The sequence below is a fragment of the Mus musculus genome, chromosome 1 (assembly GCF_000001635.26).
Source record: "Mus musculus strain C57BL/6J chromosome 1, GRCm38.p6 C57BL/6J".
NCBI lineage: Eukaryota > Metazoa > Chordata > Mammalia > Rodentia > Muridae > Mus > Mus musculus.
Window position 1 is genome coordinate 157,566,244 of NC_000067.6, and position 15,594 is coordinate 157,581,837.

At 44.2% G+C, this 15,594-nt stretch overlaps 1 protein-coding gene across 6 annotated transcripts in view; it reads left to right on the top strand.

Annotated features, from left to right (window-relative positions):
• Sec16b (SEC16 homolog B (S. cerevisiae)) overlaps positions 1 to 2,182 on the top strand; it is a 61,693-nt gene extending 59,511 nt beyond the window's left edge. For all 6 annotated transcript variants that reach the window (NR_027641.1, XM_006497049.2, NM_033354.3 and 3 more), the window contains 2 exons: positions 385 to 483; positions 1,033 to 2,182. Coding sequence is in view for 5 of the 6 variants with exons in the window: in XM_006497049.2 (XP_006497112.1) it covers positions 385 to 483; positions 1,033 to 1,104 (171 nt within the window). In the remaining variant the exon portion in view is untranslated. The remainder of the gene's footprint in view (positions 1 to 384; positions 484 to 1,032) is intronic.
• Positions 2,183 to 15,594: the final 13,412 nt, after the last annotated feature.

Genomic DNA, 15,594 nt, shown 5'->3' on the forward strand with positions numbered 1-15,594 from the left:
GTGGAGTTCACTCATGTGTACTTGGCTGGGACTATCATAAATTCTTCACAAATTGTCTATATAGCTAGGGATTTCCTGACTATTGCTAGGGAAATGTTTCCATTTCTTGAAGCCTGTTTGGAGTACTCTTGTAGTATCTGAGGTTTTCTGAAGAGTTTGGTAGTGATTTTTGTGATCCGATATCATTTCTTGTGACTTTTCCTTCCTCCTTTCTTTGGGTGTAAGAGCTTCTGCTTCGGTATAGCCATCCCCCATCCTGGCACTGATGGTGCCTACCCGAGGTTTATAAGAAGCCCTTTTGTTGGCCAACACTGATTCTTGTGGAAGGGTTTAACATACCAGGAAGTGGCCATGGATCAGATTCTCTGTTGTTTGTGTCCACAGGGTGTTTCTTCTGAGTTCTACTCCCAGCCTGGTGCCCTGCCTCCTCCGCCTACCTTGCAAGGTGCTGTTCCTCTCTACAATCCATCTCAGGTCCCTCAGGTAAGGACCAGCCTTACAGGGAGGAGCTGGAAGGTCGGGTTGAAGATTAAGGAGAGCAGTATACGGTTCCAATCTCCCACTCACTGAATGCAAGTTTCTGAGCAATTACCAAGCCTCTCTGTTTCTACATCTGTAGAAGCTTATAACAGCTCTCTCTCTCTCTCTTCCTACTTATCTATGAAATATCACAACCCCCAGACATCACTCTTGACCTGTAATTGACCCTGAGACTTAAACAAGATAGTGCTGATGGTTTAGTGTGGGTGCCTTCTCTTGTCTTGGGGTGGTCTTGGGGTGAGGGGGTTCCTGCAAGCTAGGTCTCTGATCGTCAGTGACCTAAAGATGACTCTGCAGGTGTATCCTTTGACGTTTGTTCTTTATAAAATCTAACTTCCTTTCACCATCTTTCAGTGGTGAAGGCTGGCTGTTAGAATCCAGCATTGGAAGCCACCTACAGCTGAAATGGATGCCCTTGCTCATCCCACTAGTCCCCAAGAGGAGCCATGTTTGGAGCTGTACTGTAGTGTTGTGTCTCTTCTTCTTTTCCAGCTTCCCACTGCTAGTAGCCTGAACCGGCCAAACCGCCTAGCCCAGCGCCGCTACCCAACCCAGCCATGCTGAGAGTGACCATCTATCCTGGATCCATGAGGATGACCATCGCCCATGCTGGGCTCATCTCCCTATCCTGGGCTCATCTTCTGGAGCACATCTTTCCTGCTGCTTTCTACCTCTCAGTGTCCACCTCACCGCATCATATCCACACCCTTGTTGTGAGCCTGCTGCACAGGGGGTGCTTGGAGATAAAGGACAGGATATCCCCAGACAATAGCTTGGTCCAGTCTACAGCTTAGCTTGGAGTGATGGGACTCATATCATCAGATAGAGGAATGGGGCCAATGTCCATGGTAGAGTGTCATGGCAGCAGACTTGAGGTAGAAGCTTGAGAACCTCAGGAAAGTGAGGACCCCAAGAATCCCATGGTGAAAACGGAAGATGATACCACCAGGCTACGCAGCAGGAGCTCAGAGCAACATCCCAGAATAACTCGGACTCCCTCCTTAGACTTGCTTAAAGACCAGTTTATGGCTCTTGTTAGCGAAGTTTTTACATTGAATTTGATTATCACTGCCCTTCAGTGATTCCCTTTTCAATGACATTTCAGCAATTTTCCTCCCGGTCCTAGTTTTGTGCACATTTTCTATGTGGTTCAGACTAATTATATTTCTCTCACTTTCTTAGCGGGTCCTATTTTTTTCACATTCTGACATCTGGCTATCAAGTTAGATTGCTGTAGGCATCATATCGCCATGGTAACTACTGAACCTAATGATTCAGATGGATGGAACATCAGTATAATAAATAATGGAAAGTGTTTCCTAAAACGTCATCCTTTCCGTAAGAGGGGAGGAATGAATGCCTCATCGTGCTAATACCTGCCTTCCTACCTCAGGCCGTTGCAAACTGATGCTCTGTGAGGGTCACTGGGGCCCCACGGAGGAGGGAGATGGCTTGGAAATTTCCATTTTTTTCCTTTTCAAAACCTCAAATAGAAATGATTCTTGCTGTTTGTCAGATTTGCTTAAAATTGCTCCTCACAAAGACCATTTTTGTATGTGTAATTGTACATAAAAGTTTTGTACTTTAATGTACTATGGTTCTGATGTTGATAGCGATTAAATCCAGATAATTTTATAGCAAATGCTTGTCTCTGGCTGGTTTCTGCAGAGAGAGAAAATACATTGATGGTCTTTTCCCTGAAGTCTTTCTAATAACGGTTCCATTGTGTGATGCGGTGTGAATCGCTAGAAAGAGCCCTTTGTTAATGGAGAATCAAAGACTGGTCTTCCCCACTCCCAGGTCTACTTTAATGCTATCATTCTTTTTTTTTTTCAATTTAAGAAATACGGACAAAAGCTCCCCCAGCCAACTAGTCAGTTCGCTGGATGAATGTGGCGTATTCTGTTTCCTATTCTTCTCATCTTAGATGACATTAGAAACTATCTCCATAAGTGTTTGGTACCTGGAAAACCCCCACTATGTGCAGTTGTCCTTCATAAGATGGCTGTTTCTTAGGCTTGGTATGCTGACACCTAGCTGTAACACCCTAGTAGATGCCTATGAGTATTCTAGGCACCACACTGTCCAAACTCACTCTCTGCTCTTGCCCAATTCACCTCACAACCACAGGCAAGGTTGCTTGGTTGTCCTGGAGGCCAATTTCCCCCTTTTATAAAATGATAGCAATGATAATAGTACCTACCTTACAGGGACAGTGCTAGAATCAAAAGAATGAAGGCCTTTGAAATATGAATGGCTCGTGCTAAGAATTGTGTTTCAAGCTATTAGTGTATAGCTAATAAGCAAATCACTGGACTTCAGCCTATGTCTGCCTGACTTCTTGTGTCACTTTTGATATATGTATCTGGTGGTAATGATAATTTTTAAATACTTCTAAAGATGTGTCTTAATTGTAAAACCAGTTTCCCTGGGCATCCAATCTGCCACCTTGTTAGGCCAGAGGCAGGGTTCCTCCGGGAACAACGACACAAGGAATGCCTATCCAACGAAAGAGAGCAGGTCAGTGGAGCAGCCTGTAGACTGAAGAAGAGGGCCAAAAACCCCTATGCCCAAGTCCTTACTGTTCATGCATTCACAGAAAGGCAGTGACCACAGTGCTCAAGGGAGCACGCACTGGCTTCCAGAAGTCCCTAGCAGAAGAACACACAGTTCTGACAGCTCTGACTGTATCTTCCTAGGAGGGACTGACAGGATGTTTTATGCAGCAGAGGAGGAGGAGGTTCATGATATGTTGGCTAATTCATGATTGAAAGTGTTCACTGTGGCAGAGTCAGACTGCGTCCATCAGTCTGTACAGCCCTGGTTAGAGCAAATCCATTGCTCATTGATCAGGAAAGGTAGGTTCAGTAAAGGTCTGAAGAACTGGGGTCACTCAAAGTTCTTCATTGTTTATCAGCTTTGGATGTGTGGCAGTGGCTGCATTGCTGAAGGTCTCAGTCATTTAACAGCTGCAGATGGTAGAAACCAGTAGTGGTGAAAGACAGAATGCAGCTGTAACAGGAAAATAGTTCTCCCCTCCTTTTACAAGCCAGGAGGGTAGCATGGGAATGGGAAAGCGATGGTGTTGGAGATCTTTTCCTCCTCCACAGCTCCTCCTGGGCCTGCAAGATTGGCTTGGTTTTGTGCCCAGTGTGTTGGGGCCATAGTGGCTTGATCCTGGGGATGGCCAGGTCTGTAATGGGAGGTAGAGCTCCATGCAGAAGGGAATAATCTAGAAGGAAATAATTGCACCATGTCCCAAAAAGGCCAGAGGGGACCAGTAGTATTCAAAAGACCATAGGTCAGGTTTAGACAGGAACAGAGAAAAACACAAGAGAGCCTGGGTCACAGACCTTCTTTCCCATCACCCCAGGGCCATCTGAGGAGAGGGACTACAAATAGAGTTCTATGTTTAAACAAAACAATGGCCAAAAGACACCATTTAAAAGGAGGCGCTTGAGACAGCATTAACTGGCAGGTTTGGTTTTTCCCCTGTTCCTCAGTGGGGTACAAGCTCAGAGGGAGGATAAATTAGTGAAGGAAAATAAAGCCATGATTTCCTTGTGAAACTGAGTCATAAGTGCAAATTTGAGATTCATTCACACACACACACACACACACACACACACAAACACACACACACACACACACACATACACAATTTAATACTTATGTGAAAACATTTAAACTTAATGTTTAGTAATTTGAAAGAGAACAAACTATTACTTTCCATTTATGTGTCTTTATCACATCTTGCCATCCTTCTACCCCTCTGTTGAATCCTCTTATGTGGCTCTGAGCTGTGAAGGAGCCTGCCACCTCTGTTACCGGCATATGCACCCCTTCTAATGCCATGCAGGCTTCAGACTGACCAGGACCAAAGCCTCTGTTAGAATCTTATTTCTCTAAGATAGCTTTGCTTTGGAAGGAGAGGGTTTCTATTCTGATCAACCAAAAAAAGAGGGGCAAAAAACACGACCAAAATCAGAGTGTTTTCTACCTCGAGGGGATGTGCAAATACCCGTTCTTACTTGAAAAGGAACGAGAACAATGAGATTTGGTTCTCACTATTCTTAGAATGTTTTCTAACCCTTCTACCCCGAGAGAGCCAGGGAAGTCATTTTCTACCTCATCTGCCTTTTGTCTTCAGTTGGACCCTGCCCAAGCAGCAGCACGAGTCTGAGGCAATAGCAGCAGGCTGTAGGTGCTTGACTGAGCTTGCCCCTAAGCATGCCCTCAATGCTCACCCATGCTCATGATGCACTTATACCTGGCCATCACTCACTCAGGTCCTTCACAAATGGCTTCTTAATGAGAGTGAACGTTATTTTGAATGAAGATTAATAGCACGTTAGGATGTTTTCATCACAGTCCCACTAAGTGGAAGAATCTGCTTCCCACACTTTCTTCCTTTCTAGCCATTCCCTTCTCCAGGTAACAGCACTTCTTTGGATCAAGATAACGGGAGTTTAAGTCAACTTTATTGACCTGTGAAATCTGTTTGTTGCTTTAACATGAGATGCTTTCCTGGCTTCTGCCCATTGTAGACAGTGCCTGTGCCATTTATAAAGAACCTTAAGGGGGATTCCATAGCCTCCATTCAGGTTTCATTGAGCTTTGAGTATGAATGTCCCCCATGGGTTTGTGTGCTTGGACATTTGACCCCTAGCTGGCGGTGCTGTTCTGGAAGGTTGCAGGATCTTTAATAGGTGGATCTTTGCTGGAGGAAGTGGACCACTGCAGGGAAAGCCTAGAGGTTTTATAACCCCACCCCATGTCCTGTCTGTTCTCGTCCTCCTGACTGCAGACTCAATGAGTCCAGAAAGTTGCCTTGTGCTCAAGCTGTCGTGCCTTCCTCACCATGACTGACTGTGTTCTTCTGCAAACTGGAAGCCCAAATGAGTCCTTCTTTCCTTAGGTCAAGTCTTGTCAGATCTTTGGTCACAACAATGAGAGAAGTAACTAACATATCCCCAGTGGAGACAGGAAACAGACATTCACTTGTGCCGGGAACTCTGTTACATGCTAAATGGCCATAGATCACACTCCTGCTTGTGAAAGGAAATCTTACAAAATGAGATTTTCTTCACAGTGGTGAGGATCAAACTCCAAGGACTCCAAGATTCTTGGCCTCTTTTGGTGGAGTCTATGGTGGTCAGGTATTCTGAATTTCAACAATAAATACACTAACATTTATTGAGGCTATTGTACAAGATATGGAGAATCAAAAGCTGAGGGTACCATCATGTCTAAGTTGATGCTGCGGGTAAGGGTGGAGCTGGAATTAGAGTCCAGGTAGTGTGATAGGAGTCTGTTGCCTCTGGGGGAATCCACATTACCCACATATTCATCAAATTTGGTGATGTTGTCAATGAAGTTAGACCCATGATGTGTCAAGCATTCCATGGTTTTCTCAGTGCAGATAGCTTTGACAACCTGATACAGACTTGCTAAGCTGCTATCATGGACTCTGTTCTTGTTTCCCTCTGTCCTACACCGAATTTAGAGGTCATGAGTTCTGCTGTAGAGTTCTTCTTCAGGGATGGAGCTAATATTAGCAGTGAGTTTTAGGTCTATGCAGATTTGTGGGCACCATCTTTTTAATTAAGTTTCACTCTTAAGATACATTAGCCTCTATCTGAATCATCTTCCAAGTGTCTGCTATTATGGAGATGCCTATATTTCTTTGTTTTCTATTTCTGTAATAAACTAACTGAAGATGGATAACACAGAGAGACAAGAGAAGGTCAGGTGGCCTCTAACAAGGGCCATCTTTGATCACTGGGTGGCAGATGGGTTTGGGCTATAGCGCATGGCCTATGGAGGGAGGACATGGTGAGAAATGGCATCGCAGCTGGAAGAGGGGCCAGCATTACTCTTACAAGTATTCTTAATAAAACTTATTTTATTTCATGCATGTATTTATGCTTGAGGCAGGATCTCATTATTTAGTCCAGTTGTTCTTGAATTTGCTATGTTGTTCAGGCTCGATTTCAATTCAATATTATCTGGCCTCCACACCTGTGGGGCAGTGGACCGTGCCACCAGACAGAAGAACTGGTAAGGTAACAGCAAAGTTCAGAATCCCAATAAAACTCCTAATCGAGAATGGCAGGAGTTTGGACTAGCTCCCCACCAGATTTCTGTCCTGGAGCATGTGACCACTACACCTCACTAAGAAGACCATGATAACCAGTCACGTAGCATAGAACTTCGAGATCTCCACGCTAATGTGGTACCTAGATAAGCCCAAGTGATTAGCCAATGAGCTTCTTTCCTGGGCATCCTTTCCTGTAAAAGGTATTAAATTTCTGGTTCACCCTGAATAAGTTGTCTGCATCCTCATCCACCATGAATGAAGCAGTTTGAACAAGCAAGGACTGTCTCCTTTATCAAGAACTGCCCACAGGGGATGCCTTCATCATACAGAGCCATGGCTAAAGTCTCTGGCAGAAGGCTCCTCCACACTCCTGGCACTCACCCTGAGCTAAGCTGGACCCCCCCGCCCCCACCCTCAGCTCATTGCAAGCCCAGGGCCTATTCCCAACTCTTCATGGTCCCCAGTGGCATCTGAGAACACAGGAGGGTGGAAGTCTCTGTTCTCAAGTCTTTGTGGTTCCCAGTGGTGTCTGGGTGCCCAGGAGATTGAGAACCACAGCCCCATCCTACAACCTCCATCTCAGCCTGCGCCGTTTCTCACCTGGAGAAACATGGGCTGGGGCCCCTTATCTTAGACTATGTTTTACCTCCCTGGAGCGGCATGTTGGCATCCCATGGCACCCCAGTGGGGAGGTGAAAAAACGCAGACCCATACACACTTGGCTCCTATCTATCTATCTATCTATCTATCTATCTATCTATCTATCTATCTATCTATCTATCTATCTATCTATCTATCTATCATCTTTCTATCTACATCTCTTACTTCTTGTGGAAACTAACCAAGTCCCATGCAAACTACTTTAATCTCTTCTGAAGGCAGCGCCCACAATGACATAACTAATCCTACTAATGATTCCATCACTTCCTGTCTTACCACGCTGAAGACGAAGCTCATGAATGAACTCCTGCGGGACATCCTCAAATCACATCTACACCATAGCAATTATCTCACCAGAATAGGATGTATCAATTCCTGTGTCAAGGATTCTAATTCTGGCCAACAAATATTAGTTAATTTTTCATGTTTTTCAAACTGCTTTTTTGAATATTAAAGGCCTTGGCTTTTAAAACCCATCTGTGGGTTTTAGGAACCGTTTTTTTGCATGTAAGAGACAATCACGACTGTTTGCATTTTCTTTGTTTCCTACAATCAAGACTTTGGGTCACAAGAAAACATCATTGTCCTAGAGTGGAAATAATTTGAGTTTGGTGTCTCAGGATTTCATTCCTACTTTTTAAGATATTTGAATAAATATGAGAGCAATTGGAACATTATTGGTCCTAAGCTCTCTCACTACACTTCCAAACTTGAATAAGAACACCAACCTACCCGTAAGACTCCAATATAATGACAGTGAGAGTTATCATGATAACATACCGAAATGGAGAACCTAAGCTGGAACCTAGACACGTTTTCTTGTGTCATTCAAATCCAATTAATATCTAAGTGCACTGGAATGGCTTGGAACGTGAAGGTAATTGACATTAGGTCTCTAAAAGAAAGCATTGCTTGCATTCCAGTTTCAGCTCTTTCCAGAAGTTGACTTTCTAGTCCCGAGGAAGGACTTCCAGATTTGGAGAGTTAATTGAATCTCAGAAAAATACTTGGACTTTTTATATTCAATGAGCATATAATGGGACACCTTAGCAGACACATAGCTGAGAAATAAACCTAGCTTTTTACAGAACTCACAGTCAAACTGGAGACTAAGTGACCAGGTTCCAATCAAGGCGTGTTGCTCCAGGGATTGTGTGTCATGGGCACTCCTGACTCTACCTGTCAGTCGTGAGTTTATCAGGAAGGTTCTGGAAGATGCAATTTTATTGATGATAAAAACCCCATGGCCTGGAGACGTTAATCAATTTTCCTAAATCTTCTTAATTAAGGTTTTGATTTCCTAACAGATAGCTTTTCCCTGTGAATGTGAGAACATAATTTGGATTGTCTTACTGTGCTACTGAGGGGGATATTTGTGCTAATAAAACATCAATATTAATAACTAAGATATCACACTACACTGCTGGGTATTACACTGGACTTTTTTTATTTACATGTGTCTGTTCATTAAATTCTCTTAAGGATGGGATAAGGTGAGTATTTTGAAGAAGCTAGGGCATGTAGTTTACATAATTTGCCCAACATGTCGCAGCTAGCAGTGGAGCTGGGCAGGCATATGCTTGGGGCTCCATAGATGCCTCTTCCTTGGTCCTAAAGACAGCTCAGTGTTGGAGCTTCACTTTGTAGACTAGGAGCTAGAGGCACAGGATCAGAGAGCTTCAGGATCTTCGCCAAGATCACACAGTGACCGGAAGACTTAGGAGTCAGCTCATGCAGCCTGCCAGCACAGCCCATACCTTCCCTCCTGTTTTGAGGTACACGTATCTGTTCTGTATATCCAAGCAGGACCATTGATCTCAGTTTTGCTCTGTCTCGAGTGAAGTGATTCTCTACACCCTTCTTTCTCTTTGGCTGATGAAGGATGTTGCTCATTATCTAAAGTGTTTACGTGGATTTTCCACTTGGGACTTCTCAAGGGCAAGGGCATATGACAAATGCAGCACCTTGGACAGTTCCTGTACCTACTACCACCTCAAGTACTCAAGAGAGTCAAGAATGAATGTTTTGGCAGTCTCTAGATGGTCCATCCTTTCTTCTCAGCTCCAATCTTTGTCTGTGTAACTCCTTCCATGGGTGTTTTGTTCCCAATTCTAAGAAGGGGCAAAGTGTCCACACTTTGGTCTTTGTTCTTCTTGAGTTTCATGTGTTTTGCAAATTGTATCTTGTATCTTGGGTATTCTAAGTTTCTGGGCTAATATCCACTTATCATTGAGTACATATCATGTGAGTTCTTTTGTGATTGGGTTACCTCACTCAGGATGATGCCCTCCAGGTCCATCCATTTGCCTAGAAATTTCATAAATTCCTTCTTTTTAATAGCTGACTAGTACTCCATTGTGCAAATGCACCACATTTTCTGTATCCATTTCTCTGTTGAGGAGCATCTGGGTTCTTTCCAGCTTTTGGCTATTATAAATAAGGCTGCTATGAACATAGTGGAGCATGTGTCCTTCTTACCAGTTGGAACCCGGGGATCCATCCCATAATCAGCCTCCAAACGCTGACACTATTGCATACACTAGCAAGATTTTGCTGAAAGGACCCTGATATAGCTGTCTTTTGTGAGGCTATGCTGGGGCCTAGCAAACACAGAAGAGGATGCTCACAGTCAGCTATTGGATGGATCACAGGGCACCCAATGGAGGAGCTAGAGAAAGTACCCAAGGAGCTAAAGGGGTCTGCAACCCTATAGGTGGAACAACAATATGAACTAACCAGTATTCCGGAGCTCATGTCTCTAGCTGCATATGTATCAGAAGATGGCCTAGTCAGCCATCATTGGAAAGAAAGGCCCATTGGTCTTGCAAACTTTATATGCCTCAGTACAGGGGAACGCCAGGGCCAAGAAGTGGGAGTGAGTTGGTAGGGGAGTGTGGGGGGGAGGGCATGGGAGACTTTTGGGATAGCATTGGAAATGTAAATGAAGAAAATATCTAATTAAAAAAAAAAAAGAAAAAAAATGAATGTTTTCCCCCAACTAGAACCTTATGAATGTTTGTAAGAAAACAGCTACAACTTCTGTCTAGTCTGGAGGTGATCTTGTGGGATGCTCCTGTGACTATGTTTTCACTCTTCTTTGAATCTTTGGAAGATGAATCAAGTCTGCCACAAGATACAAGAACAAACAAAGAGTGGTATTGTAAGAGGCCAGGACCACAGACTCAAGGGCTGCTGCAGTTTCTCAGGAATAGTCCTTGAACGAGAGTGGTCTTAGGATGTGGGTGCCCTGGGCAGGTTTTTTTTTTCTTTTTCTTTTTTGTCCCCAGCTGACAGCTTCCATGGCAGGTGATGGAAGTGTCCCCTTTAAGGTCAAGGCAAACAATGTCCTGCGCTTACAGCTCCTCATTTGACCCTCCAGGGCACTTATTTCTGGCAGAAGCATTTCTTGGTTTTAAAAGGTACTTTACCCATTTACAACCCGTGTAATTGCTATTGGAATGCTTTGCCCGTAGCGTCTTAATTAGGTCAAATTTTATACCAAGGGCTCTAACTTGATGCTATATTGGCAGTTCCAAGACCCCATACCCTGGTGCTGCCTGGAAATGGTCACATTTTCAGTAGACGGAGACCCATGTCCAGAGTTTGTTTGGCCATTCTTCTAGGGGACAGGGTGAGATCAGAACCGTGGTCTTAGGCCCAAGGAAGACTATCCACAGGAGACTCGCCTGAATGTGTCTACAAGGAAACACGTGTCTCTAAGCCACCCTTTCAAAGCATTGTTTGGATAATTGTAGGCTCTAAAGCTCTTCACATTTAGTTAAATTATACAGTTTTGGATTTTATTTGTTAAAAAGAATCCCCACTTTTCTGCCCTACCTGCCTCTAATTTAGCAGAACGTGCCCCTGGAGTTACACCTTCTCTTCTTCCCATGCAACCCCAATAATAAGCCATCTGCCAACAAAACAAACATAATATAAAAATTACACAAATACATAATCCTCAACCCAGAAGGAAGGGAGCAGCTGCCACCTGGTGCCAAACAGAAAACAGTTTAATATTTATCTAGCAGAGAAGGCTCTCCGATGGGCTATAATTCCTCAGGGGGGAGGGGTCAAGGGGGGGTCAGTAATGAAAATCACCTCCACGGGCCCGTCCTAAACAGGGACCCAGTGGAAATCAATTCTGTGAGTTCAATGTTGCTGTCTCCTGTCGTGGATCGCACCTAGGAGGCACCTGAGGAGGCCATCAATCTGTCATCAGAAAGGAGGGAGACTGAGGAGAAGGGAGGTCATTAGAATTCAGCTTCCATGGGACTTTCCCTCGTGTAGCTGGAGAACTGCACAGCAGAACATCCCCAGGTAAGGGAAATTGGGACGTTTGCTTTTGTGATTGGGGACCTGTGCCTGCCAGGTCTGAATCCTTGACCTGGCTGCAGCATCCTGTACAAACCTCTTTTGTAACTCCAGGTCTGGCCTTGGGTTAGGATAAGACTTAACTCCCCTTGCGTAAGTCAGTGTCCCTTCCCGTCGCTTCAGTCAACTTGCTGTGATTTATACACAACTCCTAGCTAATTTCTTAATCAAATATCCTTTGAACGAGGAGAAGTTTAGTTATTAGAGCTTGCAGGATGCATGCAAGCTAGTCAGTCTTCTGTTTTATTGAGAGATTGGAATGTTAGTATCATTGTGCCAGTCGGCATGACGGTTCTAAGAAGGAGGCAGTTTACAGAAATGTGTAAATCAGAAGTGTCCTTAAACTGTGTTTGGGGAGACATGATATGGCAAAATGTCTACCAATAAACTGGAACATTACAGCAAATTACTCCGTTTATACATGCAGGCTAAGCTTCGCCTCTTATGCCATGTTGGAGATCCAATAAAGCTTGCGAATGTGACGGGAGTCACTATTTCTGCCTCTGTGCAGCTGTTTATCAGCAGCTTTTTAACACATTTTCTCATATTAATGAGGTGGCATAGCAGTTCCAGAATTAGAACAGTGGGATGGAGCATTGTCTGCCTTATCCCAAGATATGCCGGCTGTCAGCATCGCTACCAGGGGATGTACAATGAAAGATGAGCATTTCGGTAGGGGCCCTGTGCACACTGTTCCAGCCTTCCCTTACCCACCCCCAGACATCCCCCTCGGCCCCCATGCTCACTCCCTTTCCAGTGATGCTGTCACTATCATTTGCATGTCTTCCGGAAACTTGGTTCTTTGTTTAATACTTGGTACGTCAGTGGGGCTTGCTTCTGAAATCCTTGTGCTTCCATTTTCTGGTAGAGTCTCTGGTACTGAGCAGGTACTTCTCAGTGCTGAGTGAATGAGTGAGTGAGTGAGTGAGTGTGAGTGAATGAGCAGAGAGGGAGATGGGTGGAATGTTCCCTCAGACACAGTCAGTGTGACTTCAAGGAGCAGAGCAGGCGTGTCACATAGCTTTCCCTGAATCTGTGCATGCAGGCTAGATGGAGGGCAGGATGTGGTGCACGGATTGCTGGTGAGACGGTAGGAATCACGTGGTCCAGAAGTCACACGTGCAGGCCTGCTGGTGACGTCAGAATGTATCAAAGGGTTCACTCTCTGCAGTAATAGCATAAGAGTAAGAGCAGGATGTGACTTTTATGTAGAGCTGAGCACACTCTGTTAGAATTCTGAGATCAGGTCTTGCTATTTGAATGCCTTTTTTTAAAAAATATTTTTTATTACATATTTTCCTCAATTACATTTCCAATGCTATCCCAAAAGTCCTCCATACCCCCCCCCCACCTTCCCTACCCACCCATTCCCATTTTTTTTGGCCCTGGCGTTCCCCTGTACTGGGGCATATACAGTTTGCGTGTTCAATGGGCCTCTCTTTCCAGTGATGGCCGACTAGGCCATCTTTTGATACATATGTAGCTAGAGTCAAGAGCTCCGGGGTACTGGTTAGTTCATAATGTTGTTCCATCTATAGGGTTGCAGGTCCCTTTAGCTCCTTGGGTAATTTCTCTAGCTCCTCCATTGGAAGCCCTGTGATCCATCCACTAGCTGACTGTGAGCATCCACTTAAGTGTTTGCTAGGCCCCGGCATAGTCTCACAAGAGACAGCTACATCTGGGTCCTTTCGATAAAATCTTGCTAGTGTATGCAATGGTGTCAGCGTTTGGAAGCTGATTATGGGGTGGATCCCTGGATATGGCAGTCTCTAGATGGTCCATCCTTTCATCTCAGCTCCAAACTTTGTCTCTGTAACTCCTTTCATGGGTGTTTTGTTCCCAATTCTAAGGAGGGGCATAGTGTCCACACTTCAGTCTTCATTCTTCTTGAGTTTCATGTGTTTAGCAAATTGTATCTTATATCTTGGGTATCCTAGGTTTAGGGCTAATATCCACTTATCAGTGAGTACATATTGTGTGAGTTCCTTTGTGAATGTGTTACCTCACTCAGGATGATGCCCTCCAGGTCCATCCATTTGGCTAGGAATTTCATAAATTCATTCTTTTTAATAGCTGAGTAGTACTCCATTGTGTAAATGTATGCCTTCTTTTTAAAGAACTAGGGAGTGACCTCAGACAGAAGCTTGCCTTTTTCTGTCCTCAAGCACCTTCACTTAGTAAAACAACACCTTCTTAGAATCTTGTTGATTCCCCGAACCCTTCTCCCCTGCTTTAGGAGGTAGGAGACTTTTCAGAGGTCCCTGAATCCCAACGTCTGGACTACTGAATTAACTTGTGTCTATCTTTCTGAGAAATGTCACTGAAATCACAGGTTGGCCCAAATTGAGTCACTGGACTGCTTAAATGGATTCACCCAGTTCAGTAAATAAGATACTCTAAGGCTAACAAGTGCTTGGCAGTGTTGTTTATGGACAGCAGGGATCCAGGCTGGGTCATAGGCTTGTAGTAGTGCCTAGAACGTTCTGAAATTCAGGTCAGTCACAGTACCAGAGAAGCCCAGAGGCCCAATTTGCCACTACCTATTATGCTCTGCTCTGCTGAGCATAGCATAGTTATAGTCTGTCTTTAGGTAGACCACATATGTGCTCTGATTGTGCATTCTAGAGTACATTTCCAGTCTATGAGAGCCCAGGTCGGTGTGAATTCTGGAAAGAAACCACCCTTCTCCACCTCTAAATTCCCACAAGGCTCTGCATAGACATGACTCCTCTCCTGTCCCCAAAGCACTTGCAGTCACCGTGGTACAGACCAGAGTTCTGCTCTCCCATTGACTTCTGTGCCTGTTTATCAGTCACAATATTATCTTGAATTAAGTACCAGAGCACTCCATCTGAATTCTGTTACTAATCAATAAACATTGCTAGTCTTTTGCACAGGGCATTGGTCTATCCTGGTTCTACATATATGTGTGGAAGGATCTTAGATTCCATCCATCCATCTATCTACCCTGCTTTCAGCTTTGGCTCCGTAACTATTGCTGCATCTTGCTGCACCTGGATCCCTGTTGCCTAGGAGAGAATAACAGTATTGACCTGCATTGGCAAGAGAGAATCACATGCATTAACTGTCTAATGATACTAACAACGCTCTCTGAGAATATAAACGTGAAACATTATCATTACAGTTAGAACCAGTCTTTGCTTTAATGTTATTTTTCTTCTTCCAAGAAGAGAGGCAGAAAGATTATTTAAAGAAATAGTGAATAGAGGGCTGTGGTTTATTCTTAATTCATGACCGGCTTTGATCAGACCAGAGTAAGCAGCGGGGATGCAGTCTTTAAGTCCTGAAGGTAATTATTTTGACTCGAGGGCATGAAGTTTTCTCTTTCTCCTATTCCCATTGGAGGAAAGAAAGAAAGTTAATGCTCTTAAAAAAAAAAGAAAGAAAGAAAAACCAAGATGATTTCTCTATGTCAGGGCTGAAAATAGTATTTCCTAAAGCAGCTGTTACAAAGACAACCCATGGAGTAGAGTGGAGTATCTCTGCCTTGTCTCCTGGTGCTGTGCTGGGGGAGAAACCAAGCATTTCTAGTTGGGTGGGGGCTGCAAGGACTTCTAAAATGATTTGATAAGTTCATACATGCATATCCTGATTTTAAAAAAGCCATCCCTGCCCCTGCTTTGCTTTCTGGAACCTTAAGAGTAAAGGGATGCTGGGAAGTGCAGGGCTCTCTTCAGCTCTGTGAGACATTGTAGCTATACAGTTCCTATTCGCTGGGGAACAAGTGACCATAAACTTTGTAACTTCAAAGCACACATTTGTTATCTCACAGTTCCAATCATGGGGCATGGGGAGCTGGAATCAAAGTATTGCTGGGGAGGGTCTTGCTAGAGGCCTCAGGAGAGTTTGTTACCTGCCTTATTCACCAGCAGTGGGCATTTGGACTGTAGCTCCAGTCC